The sequence below is a fragment of the Pristis pectinata genome, chromosome 26 (genome assembly GCF_009764475.1).
Source record: "Pristis pectinata isolate sPriPec2 chromosome 26, sPriPec2.1.pri, whole genome shotgun sequence".
In the NCBI taxonomy this organism is placed as follows: Eukaryota; Metazoa; Chordata; class Chondrichthyes; order Rhinopristiformes; family Pristidae; genus Pristis; species Pristis pectinata.
Window position 1 is genome coordinate 29662429 of NC_067430.1, and position 13992 is coordinate 29676420.

At 45.7% G+C, this 13992-nt stretch overlaps 1 protein-coding gene across 1 annotated transcript in view; it reads left to right on the forward strand.

Annotated features, from left to right (window-relative positions):
• Nucleotides 1-230: 230 nt before the first annotated feature.
• Nucleotides 231-13992, forward strand: part of vwa5b1 (von Willebrand factor A domain containing 5B1) — a 128199-nt gene continuing 114437 nt past the window's right edge. The window contains exons 1-4 of the mRNA XM_052039010.1: nucleotides 231-768; nucleotides 4026-4216; nucleotides 8492-8653; nucleotides 11750-11969. Coding sequence (XP_051894970.1) covers nucleotides 671-768; nucleotides 4026-4216; nucleotides 8492-8653; nucleotides 11750-11969 — 671 coding nt within the window. The 5' untranslated portion in view covers nucleotides 231-670. The remainder of the gene's footprint in view (nucleotides 769-4025; nucleotides 4217-8491; nucleotides 8654-11749; nucleotides 11970-13992) is intronic.

A 13992-nucleotide genomic window follows, 5' to 3' on the forward strand; every position in this document is an offset into this window, starting at 1 on the left:
ATTGCTAAATCAATTCATATGTCTCAGTGGAGCTCAATCCTTGGTAGCAACTGGAACTTCTCAGGGTTGAATACACTGAATTGTAACGTGAGGCTAAACAGAAGCTCTAATTACTGGCAACAATACTTCACGAGAGATGCAAACTGTCAACATACCAATAGCCTTTTGGCTGCCGAGGGAGATCAGGCAAAATGATCATCTTGTTTGTCTGCTGTGGTTCCCTGCCAGATTCACAGGTACTAATGACATCGCAGCTCTCAGAATGAATGCCAATAACAAAGTCAAGCTGTTTATTGATCAACACTTGGACTTTGTGCAAAGTACATCCTGTGTGAATCATGGTATACTGCGAGAAGCTAAATGTTTCTCTGCTCCATTCCAAGAGACACTTCCTCATTCAGAGTTACCCTTCCACAGAGATCTGGGAAAAATCTTCACTGTGGAGCTTCAGTCTCTTGGCAGCTGTTTTTACAGATTTCTGATTTCATGGGACTTTATCTGATTTTAAAGAATTGATCTGTGGGTGATGAACTTGTGACTTATATGGTGCCCATCCATACTCATCGAGCATCTGTAAACAACCACATCAGCAGGAAGCACTGAGTCATACCTTCAGGACACAGGGCTTCCAGAAGCCAAGGATGTTATTCCCCAGCACTGAAATCAGCCAATGCAGAGGGAAATAAGGTTCAAACCTGATGTCGTGCTAACCTGGAGCAACACACAAAGCGCTGGAGGAACTCAGCGGATCAGGGACCATCTGCAGAGGTAAATGGACAGTCGACGTTTCAAGTCGAGTCCTTTCATCTGGAATGAAAGATAGCCAGTATACAAAGGTGGAGGGTAGGGGTGGGGCAAGAGCTGACAGGTGTTAGGTGGATCCAGGTGAGAGAGGGGCCTTCCCTTCGCCCTTTTATACTGGCTAACTCCTTTCTATCTTCCAGTCCAGATGAAGGGTCTCGACCTGAAACGTCGACTGTCCATTTTCCTCCACAGATGCTGCCTGACCTGCTGAGTTCCTCCAGCGCTTTGTGTGTTGCTCCGGATTCCAGTATCTGCAGTCTCTTACGTCTCCACATTGCTAACCTGTATAGCTATAGTACCAAACCTGATTATAGCTGTTCCATGTTGCTAAGTCACTTGAAATCCACTCTAATCTGTATTGTTATAACAATCAGACCAGACTCAAGAACAGCTTCTTCCCCAGTACTATCAGACTTCTGAAGCATTCACCTCTCTCACACCCTCTACCCAGTGATGCTGCCATGTTCTCAGACTCTTACTCTCCCTCTTTCAGTTCTTCCGTTGTTGTCACTTTATTATTTCTTTTTGCACTACTTCAGATTGCACTACAGTCTTTGCCCCGCTCTGTAGTTTTGAGCTCGTTGCTGTATTTATCATTACCATGTATACTGTTTACTCTGTGAGCTTCATGCAAGCAAGGAACTTTGTTAAACTAACTGAACCTTGAGTCACCTGGGAGTCCAATACAGTTCTACTGGTTGGAAAGTTCAGTGAAGTGATGGCGTTGGTGGCTGACCTCAAAGAAAACTGTTTACAAAGTCCTTGAGATCTCTGGGAGGTGGGTTTCACCTGCTGGAGCTGGCTACCAGCTCAGTGAGATCCCCGAACTGTGATGTCATCATGCTGGCAGAGCAACCAACCACACTTTCCCGATGTCCAAAGATCCATCAGTCACAGCTTTGACTATTCTCAGAGCCTCAGCTTCAACAGTTCTCCGGTGGAGAGAAATCCAAAGGCTTACGACCCCCGGGAGAAGAAATTCCTCCTCGTCTCTATCTTAAATGGGTCCCGCCTGCTGAGACTGCGCCCACCTGGTTTATGATTTCCCCAACGTGGGAAACATCCTCTCAGCATCAACCCTGTCAAGCCCTCTCAGCGTCTTACGTGTTTCGATCTGATCATCGCTAATCTCCATTCTCCTGCTCCACAAATTTCCAGATGTCCGTAAGCTGAATTATAACACAGAGCTGGGAGAAGTATCTGGAAGACCACATGGTTGTACAGAACATGAGAACATAAGAGATAGAAGCAGGACTAGGCCATTCAGCCCTTTGAGCCCACTCTGTTCTCCAGTATCATCATGGTTGATCATCTACCTCAGCTCCATTTTCTACGATCCCCATATCCCTTAATGTCCAGAAATCCACTAATCTCTGTTTTGAATGAACCCAGTGCCTCAGCCTCTGGAGCCCTGTGGCGTAGTGACTTCCAAAGGGTCACCAGAGTCTGAGGGAAGAGATTTTTCCTCACTCCAATCCTAAACTTCCCAACCGATATTCTGAGACTGAGTCCCCTGGCCCTAGACTCCTCAGCCCAGGGAAACATAAGAGGCATAGATCGAGTGGACAGTCAAAGACTTTTCCCCAGGGCGACAATGGCTAACATAAGGGGGCATAATTTTCAGGTGATTGGAGGAAGGTATAAGGGGGATGTCAGGGGTAAGTATTTTACACGGAGAGTGGTGGGTGCGTGGAACGCACTGCCGGCAGAGGTTGTGGGGGCAGATACATTAGGGATATTTAAGAGACTGTTAGATAGACACATGAATGATAGAGAAATGGAGGGCTATGTGGGAGGGAAGGGTTAGATTGATCTTAGAGCAAGATAAAATGTTGGCACAACATTGTGGACCGAAGGGCCTGTACTGTACTGTATGTTCTATGTCTATGTCTACATCCAGCCTTGTATTTGTAAAAGAAACTCGAATAGTTCTTCAAAGAAGATTGATGTGCCCACTGTTATCAGACTGTCGAACAGTTCTCTTATATGATGAACGTGAACTCTTGATCTCACCATCTACCTCGTTGTGGCCCTTGCACCATATTGTCTACCTGCACTGCACTTTCTTTGTCTGTAACACTATATTCTGCATTCTGTTATTGTTTTCCTTTTGTACTACCTCGATGTATGGAATGATCTTCCTGGATGGCATGCAAAACAGAAATTTTTCACTGTACCTTGGTATATGTGACAATAATAAACCCATTACTAAATACCAATTACCTCATAGACTTCACAGAGTTATACAGAACTGAATCAGGCCCTTCGGCCCAACTGCTCCATGCTGACCAAGATGCTCCATCCAAGCTAGCCCCACTTACCAGCATTTGGCCCATAACCTTCTAAACCTTTCCAATCCATGCACCTGTCCAACTGTCTTTTAAAAGTTGTTATTGTACCTGCCTCACCCACTTCCTCTGGCAGCTCGTTCCATATACTCACCACCCTTTGTGTAAAAAAATTGCCCCTCAAGTTCCTATTAAATCTTTCACCTTAAACTTATGCCCTTTAGTTCTTGATTGCCCAACCCTGGAGAAAAGACTGAGTGCATTCACCCTATCTATACCCCTCATGATATTATACACCTTTATAAGGTCACCCCTCAGTCTCCTACGTTCTAAGGAATAAAATCCTAACCTGTCCAACCTCTCCCTGTAATTCAGTCCCTCAAGTCCTGGCAACATCCTTGTAAATCTGTGCTGATTCTTTGCTGATTTTTGTGATGTTGCCAAAACAGATGGAAGGTCAGCAAGAAACAAACTGTTGGAGGAACTCAGTGGGTCAGGCAGCATCTGTGGAGGCAGAGGGATGGTGGATATTTCAGGCTGGGACTGATTCAGGGTTCCAACCTGAAATGTCAGACATTATTTTGCCTCTACAGGCACCGCTTGATCTGCTGAGTTTCTCCAGCAGTTTGTTTCTTGTTCCAGATTCCAGCGTCTACTGTCCCAGGTGTCTCCAGGTGGGAGGTGAGGTGTCATGTTTTGCTATACATATGTATCTGAAAGGAATGCTAAGGTACGAGGGCTATTTAAACCTTTGTGTCTCTAAAATGTGAGAGAGCGCCATACAGTCTGATTGTCTTGCGTTTGATATTCGGTCCACTTTGTGTGAAGAATAAAATGGCCAGGGTTCAGTTGGCGAGTGGAGGTTGTGCGGTGGAGAGCGTGATATCTCCTTGGGCAAAGGCACATGGCTTTTCACTGTTTTCCTTCTGCCAGACAGACCATCGCCGGCTTTGGGCTTCGCTGGAAGGAACGTTACTGCAGCAAGATGCCAGGCCTTATCAACCGAGAGAACAACCAGAACCTGCTGCTGAGTTCGTCAGAAGTCACATCGTGTATGACGGGCTACACCCTCGGGATGTCGGCATCTTTGACTTACACCAACATGGAGGATCACTCAGTCGAAGGTTTGCAATCAGTGACTGCAGGACATAGTCAGAGCCGTTTTCAATTAAGATACATTACCAGATGTAAGGTGAACTTGTTTGTCTCCCACCTTGCGAAAGATTGGGAGGAAGTTTTAGTGTTGCTTCTCTTCCTGCTTCCTCCCCCCCCCCCACCCCATCTCTTGATTGTCACCTTCACCCAGTCCAGCACTTGCAATCAAACCCCAAATTATCATCTCCACAGGGAGATTCTCTTCCTCCTGACCAAGTCTCTGATATAGGCCAAACCTTTTCCTGTTAAATGCTTCACGGTTGTTCTGTAGCGTTAAGCATAATTGTATATGACAGGGATATATAGACTGAGGACATAGATACACATACATATACATATATATCTACATACAAGCAGGCAACTTCTCAGCAATTGGCCAATTGTAGAACCTCTGCATTAATTTCAACAAAAGTACATTTCAAAAGCTTGATGAATTACTCAGTGGGTGAACTTCCTTCTACTGGTTCATTTTACAGCAACAGCAGCAATAACTTGCACTTATAGAGCCATTATAAAGTAGCAAAACATCCAAAGTGCCTCACAAGAGCAATCAGCAACATAGGGTCCCTTGAAGAGATAACAGAGCAGATTCCCAAATGCTTGGTCAAAAAGCAGCTTCGAGGAGGAGGGGAAGGTTGTGGGGAGGTTTAGGATGGAACTCCAGATTCAATAATCAGCCATCAACCAGCATCAATAAAACAGATAGTCCTGCCTCTTACCTTTCGCAGTGCTCAGATTGGCAGTTCACTCAGAACCACGGTGACTCATTTCAAAATAATACTTCATGGTTTGTGAGGTGTTTCGGAATGTACTGAGGTCATTAAAGGTATAAGTGAATGCAGGTTCCTTCTCCTCTACAGACTGGTCCAACAAACTTATGTTCAGTCCAGACTATCTTATGAGGATAGGTTGAGTGAGCTCGGCCTTTTCTCTTTGGAGAGAAGGACGATGAGCGGTGACTTGATAGAGGTGTACAAGATGATAAGAGGCATAGATCGAGTGGACCGTCAGAGACTTTTTCCCAGGGCGACAATGGCTAACATGAAGGGATATAATTTTAAGGTGATTGGAGGAAGGTATAAGGGGGATGTCAGGGGTAAGTTTTTTACACAGAGAGTGGTGGGTGTGTGGAACGCACTGCCCACAGAGGTGGTGGGGGCAGATACATTAGGGACATTTAAGAGACTCTTAGATAGACACATGAATGATAGAAAAATGGAGGGCTATGTGGGAGGGAAGGGTTAGAGAGATCTTAGAGCAAGATAAAATGTCAGCACAACATTGTGGGCCGAAGGGCCTGTACTGTGCTGTAGTGTTCTATGTTCTATGTTCGAAAACATGTGGGTTCAAAGGGCACTGTGCCAGTCATCAGATACATCACCCTGCACCGCGCATCCACTTCAACTTTGGCTGGCACAGTGGCGCATTCATTTGAGCCACTGCCACACAGTGCCAGGGGCCCAGGTTTGATCCTGACCTTGGGTGCTGCCTGTGTGGAGCTTGCACGTTCTCCCTGTGACCACTTGGTGTTCCTCCGGGTGCTCCGGTTTCCTCCCACATCCCAAAGACGTTTGGGTTGGTAGGTTAATTGGCCGCTGTAAATTGCCCCCCAGTGTGTAAGTGAATGGTAGAATCTGGGGGGAGTTGATGGCAATGCAGGGAGAATAGAAAGTGGGATTAATGCAGGATTGGTGTAAGTGGGTTACTGATGGTCAGCATGGACTCAGTGGGCTGAACGGCCTGTTTCTGTGCTGTATCTCTCTATGACTCTACCATGGGAGGATTCCATCTTCTCTGGGCCAGGGTGACATTTTACTTAACAGGGTTGATTCTTCTCCACAATGTTAAGTTTGATCGTGAGCCCAATCAAACGTGTCCTGTTGCATGTACCGACCTCCCATGGTCCCTGCCCACCAGCACTTACCTGGGCTACAAGGAGGGTCAAACAAACCGACTCGGCCCACATCTGGGAGTGGGGCGGCGATAAGTAGGGCTCAGGTGGCATCCTCCTGAGGCACCGCTCCTGGAGCCACCCCCACAGCCTTTGACAGCAGGCAAACATGGTGGGAGGTACAAAACTTTGTTCCCTGCCCCAACTGCTCAGACCTTGTAAAATGTGAAGATATTGGGGTTGCTTTCAAAATAAAAAAAGTATTCAAAGACGTTTAAAGAAAATAATAGAATTATATATCTGTCTGCCCTGCACTTTCTCTGTAACTGTAACACTTTATTCTGCATCCTGTGATTGTTTTCCCTTGTACTACCTCAATGCACTGATATGATGAAATGGTCTGTCTGGATGGCATGCACAACAAAGTTTTTCTCTTTACCTCAGTACATGCGACAATAATAAACCAATTTACCAATTTAATTTTTTAAAATTAAAACATATAAAGAGACAAAGAAATAATTAATTAAAACATTAGGGAGGCACGGTAGCGTAGCGGTTAGCGCAATGCTATTACAGCGCCAGCGATCGGAGTTCGATTCCCGTCGCTGTCTGTGAGGAGTTTGTACGTTCTGCCATGTCTGCGTGGGTTTCCTCCGGGTGCTCCGGTTTCCTCCCACATTCCAAAGACGTACGGGTAGGTTAATATGGGTTTAAAATGGGCGGCGTGGACTCGTTGGGCCAGAAGGGCCTGTTACCACGGTGTAAATAAAATTTAAAAAAAAATTTAAATCAAAGTAAAAGAAGTGTAAAATAAGCAACAACTACCCCTCTTTACCCGATGTTCAGACTCCTATGAAGGGGGACTCTGATCTACACAGGGCTGAGGTCAGGAGAGGGGAAAGATTTAGAAGAGATCTGAGGGGTGACTTTTTTCACACAGAGGGTGGTGGGTATGTGGGATGAGCTGCCAGGGGAGGTGGTAGAGGTGGGTACCATTACAACTATTAAAACATTCTGACAAGTACATGGATAGGAAAAGTAGAAGGTCATGGGTCAAATACAGACAAATGGGACTAGCTCAAGTAGACAACTCGGTCGGCACGGATGAGTTGGGCGGAAGGGCCTGTTCCATGTTGGAAAACTCCATGACGCACTGCCCCAGTGTGGTTACACACTGCCATTGGACGCCATGCAGATCGCAGTGACGGAGTGGAGTGGCTGATGCCCTGATATCCCACACTGACTATCTGCTGGTCTTCCAGCAGTTCTGCTTAACTCCTGGGAGTGGCGGATGCTAAATGCTGCCCTTGGGACTGATGGGCACAGCCAGCACTATGCAGTCCATTTTCACCAATCCTTGTAAGAAAATATACAGGCCTTTTAATCCTGCCTCCCCACTGCAAAGGAGCTCTTTACGAAGGTTGTCCATTGCAAAGGCTCATCTCAAAGCAGGATTCCTCCTTTGCAACAAAGTTGACCCTATTAACTCTATAGGGTATCAACTGGTGGGTTGAACAAGGAGATTCTAAACCAAGGTTTAGCACAACTTAATCTTTATGTTACTTAAACATGCATGCACACCACTGACTTTTACTATTCCAACTTATCACTTCTTACATACAATCACAAGACTCGTGGCTCACCTACTACTCATGTGAGGTAAAACTGGCCACGTTTACTCCAGCAGGTAGTCTTCTCTGAGTTCTGAACTCAGGGCCCTCCTTCTGTGATGGTTGTTCCCAGGTTGTCGCTACTGATGTCTCAGGCAGCCCTTCTTATATACAATTTTCCTTCCAATCTTCTTAAGGCTTTCTTTGTTCTTGCCCCAGCCTAGGACCTCACAATTCTCAAGTCGATCATTCAAGCCGTCATTCATTCGAGGACCGAACAACAAGACACATTGGTTTCCTTCCCTGTTTTTCATCCTGATCTTACACCTGGGGCAAGCCCTAAAGAATGGAGATTGATGCTTCATAGAATCGCCCACCCCTTTCACAGCAACATCATGGAGTTAAATGACACGGATCATCCTCGTTTCTGCCCTCCATCCGCAGATACTCCAATATAAAAGGACATTTGCTCATTTCCATCTTTCTCTTGCAAATGGTTACTACTTTATGGTGCATCACCAATCTTCAACGCACTGTTAAGTTGTCAATACGTTCCATTTCCTTTTGCTTAGTTAAAGTCTCCCTCCAAGCTAAGTCCATTATACGTAAGTGTTCTTTAATCAAATGGAGAGGGAGGTGAAAATTCAGGGCCTATTATTTTTATCTTGCTTCTCACTGTGCCTTAACAAAAAGTTTGTGATGTTTGTTGGTCCTTTGGGTTAATCAATTCTGTTTCCTTCCAGGACTTTTCATCTATCCCGTGGATGAGTTCACTACAGTGGTTGGATTCGAAGCAACAGTTTCTGGGCGAATTATAACGTTGCAAATAAAAGACAAAGCTAAATTAGATGATGGTTATTTTGACTGCAGTAATATTTCATCCGGAACCTTCCAGAATGGCAGTGGTAAAACTCCTTAAAGATTTGTTTTTAGTTAAACATCGAAGCAGTGTTTCCCTTCTGTACCCCAAGCCCAGAATAGGCTTCTCCTGGGTGGATCAATATTTGTGACCCTTCTGAGATGCCATATCCAGGCAATCTCATCAGTGGATGCATGTCCTAGGGCGTGGGTTAACAAGCTGCATGAAACCGCCTGCCCACCTTTCTAATATTCACTCCTCAAAGTCAAAGTCAAAGTGGAGTTTATTGTCAGATGCACAAGTCCAGGTGTGCACAGGTGCAATGAAAAACTTACTTGCAGCAGCATCACAGGCACAGAGCATCAGATAAGCAGCATTCACAAGAAAAACATAAATTAAACATAAATTAGACACAATTTTTACAAGAAAAAGCACAATTAAACAAAAAAAAAGTCCATTTTAGTGCAAAGTGATCAAAGTGGTCACAGTGTTGCTAAACTGTAGTGATTAGGGTTTTGCCGGTTGGTTCAAGAACTGAATGGTTGAAGGGAAGTACCTGTTCTTGAACCTGGTGGTGTGGGACTTCAGGCTTCTGTACCTCCTGCCCGATGGGAGCTGCGAGAAGATGGCATGGCCCGGATGGTGGGGATCTTTGATGATGGATGTTGCCTTCTTGAGGTGTTGCCTCCTTTAGATACTACCGATGGTGGGGAGGGATGTGCCTGTGATGTATTGGGCTAAGTCCACTACTCTCGGCAGCTTCTTACATTCCTGCACATTCGTATTTCCGTCCCAGACCGTGATGCAACCAGTCAGGATACTTTCAATCATCTCTTGAAGCCAGGTATAAATCCACAGAGAATGAGATTCACTTAATGAGAGCTCTGAAAATGTTAAGCTGGTTTTCCGTTGGGGTGCATTTTAGCAAAACCCTGGCATCCACACCCAGTGGCAAGACTCCCACCAAGCTCCCTCACTCTTCCCTACTCCACAACTCTTCCTTGGCTTTTTGCAGGGATCCATCTCCCCCCCTCAACGTTCACTTCCCACTCCCCGGGCTAGTGAGGTGGAGGCCTGATTTCTGCTGGGTTTCGAGCTGATGACATCACTGTGCTCGAGTTCCCATTAATATCAGCACTTTCACTGTCCTGATTCAGGGTTGAATGGAAACACTGGGCTTTGGCTCAATGCCACTTTTCAGGGTGTAGGGGATGAAATCTGCTTGGGTATTGTCCAATCCAAACCTGATACAAGAGCACAAGAAAACTGGAGCAGGAGTAGGCCACTTGGCTCTTCAAACCTGCCCCACCATTCAATGTGACCATGGCTGATCTACGCCGGCCTCAACTCCTCTTCTGTGCCAGTTCCCCGCAACCCTCAATTCCTCGGACTTTCAAATATTTATCTATCTCTACCTTAAATATATCTAATGATCCGGCGACACAAGATGCTGGAAATCTGGAGCAACACACAAAAAGCTGGAGGGACTCAGCGGGTTGGGCAGCATCTGTGAAGAGAAATGGACAGTCGACGTTTCAGTCTGAGACACATGAATGATAGAGCAGTGGGGGGCGATATGGGAGGGAAGGGTTAGATAGATCTTAGAGCAGGATAAAATGTCGGCACAACATTGTGGGCCGAAGGGCCTGTACTGTTCTATGTTCTATGTTCATCAGGACTGGCTGAAAACCCTTCCCCAGTCCTGAAGAAGGGTCTTGGCCCAAAATGTCAACTGCCCATTTCCCTCCACAGATGCTGCCTGACCCGCTGAGTTCCTCCAGCTTTTTGTGTGTTGCTCGAATGATCCGGCCTCCACCTCCCTCGGGGGCAGAGAATTTCAGAGATCCACTACAGTCTGAGAGAAGAAATTTCTACACGCTGAGGTGTGGATCTTGTGAAGAGTGAGGTTGGAGGCTGTGGAGGGGAGATCTCCTGATGTGATGAGATCTCTGACAGTGGGGAAGATGGATCATCCATGATCAGAGTGAATGGTGGGGCAAGCTTGAGGGGCATGGTGGTCTTCTCCTGCTCCTATTTGTGTACTGGGCGTTAACATGTCAGGTGATCTGTCCTGGGCCCAGCACATAATTGCAATCACAAGGAAGGCGTGCCAGCATCTTTACTTCCTTAGGAGGTTAAGAATGTTCGGCTTGTCACCGAACACCCTAACATACTTCGACAGGTGTACTGTTGAAAGGATCCCGACTGGTTGCATCACGGTCTGGGACGGCAATTTGAATGTGCAGGAATGTAAGGAGCTGCAGAGAGTAGTGGACTCAGCCCAATACATCACGGGCACATCCCTCCCCACCATCGGGAGTATCTACAGGAGGTGCTGCCTCAAGAAGGCAACATCCATTATCAAAGATCCCCACCATCTGGGCCATGCCATCTTCTCGCAGCTCCCATCGGGCAGGAGGCACAGAAGCCTGAAGTCCCACACCACCAGGTTCAGGAACAGCTACTTCCCTTCAACCATTCAGTTCTTGAACCAACCGGCACAACCCTAATCACTACAGTTTAGCAACACTATGACCACTTTGCTCTACAATGGACTTTTTTTTTGTTTGAATTGTGTTCTTTCTTGTATAATTTTCGTATAATTTATGTTTTCCTTGTGAATATTGTGTCTGATGCTTTGTGCCTGTGATGCTGCTGCAAGTAAGTTTTTCATTGCACCTGTGCATACCTGTACTTGTGCAGATGGCAATAAACTCCACTTTGACTTTGACTGACCAAAAACAGAGAAGACATGACAGTGGTACAAAGTAAATCCAACTGAGGCAGGCTTGGCCTGACCTGAACCAAACACACATAATCAGGTCCCATCCATCTCAGAGCAGGGAGCCAGGCTGTACTGGGAGATGCTATCTTTGTGTCTAACGGGTCTTGAGATATACATCAATTTAAGAAAATAGAATTTAATTAACAACCTTATGAATAGCCTATAAATCTATCATCTTTTCAATTATATGATCATATCTCCGTGTGTTTTTCTTCTGGAAGAACAGCCTTTCAATGAAATGTCATGAATAGATTTAGTTAAGTGTCTGGAAATGTTGACAGATAAAATGAATATTATGTAATATTTAATTTGAACTCAGATTCAGGCTGAGAATAGCTTGGCTTCCTTCTCCTGCAGGTCGCATTGTGCTGGATGAGGACTTGGAGAGGACAGTGTTCGCAGTGAATTTGGGGCTAATCACTCCGCTGGAAACAGTGACCGTTCTGATCAGCACCTCCCTGGAGCTACAGACTTTGCCCAATGGCACAATCAGGCTGGTGGTTCCATCAGTCTATGTTCCCACGTTGGTTACTCTTGGCACTGACTCACAGACTGCAGCCGAGAACCAGCTCAAAAGGTACATCGTGGATTGGCCATGCCAGAATTTATCTGAGCCATAATGCAGGCTATCGTCAACAGAACCTGTTATTTTTAACTTCATTTATTTCAATTAATTTTCTGGGGCAGAAAAGGGAGAGTTGGATTTTTATTTAGCTTTTGCAAAACCCTTTGCACTTGGCTCTGACTGAGGTTTGAGGGCCTGGTTCTCAGCGGGAGCAGAGAAATCCTAGATCAACAGAATAGATTTTTAAGATAAGACATCTTTATTAGTCACATACATCGAAACACACAGTGAAATGCATCTGTTGCGTAGAGTGTTCTGGGGGCAGCCCGCAAATGTCGCCACGCTTCCGGCGCCAACATAGCACGCCCACAACTTCCTAACCTGTGCATATTTGGAATGTAGGAGGAAACCGGAGCACCTGGAGGAAACCCACGCAGTCACGGACAGACAGTGGCTGGAATTGAACGTGGGTCGCTGGCGCTGTAATAGCATTACGCTAACCGCTACGCTACCATGCCTTGCAATACCTGGGCAAGGGATGATCGGGACACCCTAACTACCTGTTGCCAATGCATCTGTCCTTGATTGAATGTGCTGAAGTCAGCCCTGAACATTGGATCAGGGAACCCAATGATTCTCAGCAACTTCCCTAGGTCCCTGCTGATAGAGGTTTATAAAATGATGAGAGGCATAGATAGGATAGACAGAATCTTTTTCCCAGGGTGGAAATGACACATACTGGAGGACATGCATTTTAGGTGAGAGGGGGAAGGTTTAAGGGAGATGTGTGTGGCAGGTTTTTTATGCACAGAGAGTGGTGGGTGCCTGGAACGGGCTGCCAGGGATGGTTGTGGAAGCAGATACGATAGTGGTGTTTAAGAGGCTATCAGATAAGCACATGAATATGCAGGGAATGGAGGGATATGGATTGTGTGCAGGCAAAAGAAATTTAGTTTAATTTGGCAACATATTCGGCACAGATATTGTGGGCTGAAGGGCCAGTTCCTGTGCTGTACTGTTCGATGTTCTATGTAACACAGAAGGCAGTCTTCAGTTAACGCCATCATACCATAGCTGATGTCTTTCACTCCAGAAGTAGACATTTCAAGGCCATTAAAATTGCTTTAAAGGATTAAAAAAACATAAATATTTTTGAAAAAATGTTATTAAAACATGTTAAAACACTAATAAATAATTAAAACCTTACAACTCACAATGTTATGAACATATTTCTACGAAATCCCCGGATCTGGAATCCCCCTTCACGTAACAGAGGATTCCAATCCCACACCAGACCTGCTGTCATTGGGTCATTAAGAATCTGAATCAGAATCAGATTTATTATCACAGTCATATGACGTGAAATTTGTTGTTTTGCGGCAGCAGTACAGTGCAAAAACATAAAATTACTATAAATTACAAAATAAATAAAGTGCAAAAAAATGAATAATGAGGTAGTGTTCATGGGTTCATGGACCGTTCAGAAATCTGATGGCGGAGGGGAAGAAGCTGTTCCTGAACCGTTGAGTTTGGGTCTTCAGGCTCCTGTACCTCCTCCCTGATGGTAGTAACGTGAAGAGGGCATGTCCCTGGTGGTGAGGGTCCTCAGTGACCGATGCCGCCTTCTTGAGGCACCGCCTCTTGAAGATGTCCTCGATGGTGCGAAGGGTTGTGCCTGTGATGGAGCTGGCTGAGCCTACAACCCACTGCAGCCTCTTGCGATCCTGTGCACTGGAGCCTCCATAACAGGCGGTGATGCAACCAGTCAGAATGTTCTCCACCGCACATCTACAAAGATTGGACTCCACCACTGTGCGTTGTGTGGGTGTCTGTGACCGAGCAGAATGACAGATGCAATGAAATCTCTCCCTCAGCTCACCCTGGACTAATGGTGTATATCCGATAATATTTACTGGTGAGCTTTGGAACTACTGAAGTCAAGTCGTCAAGTTATATTTTATTGTCTTTCACCCAGGTGCTGTAAAACACATGGAGGAACGAAATGTCGTTTCCCCCAGACTCACACAACAGAGGA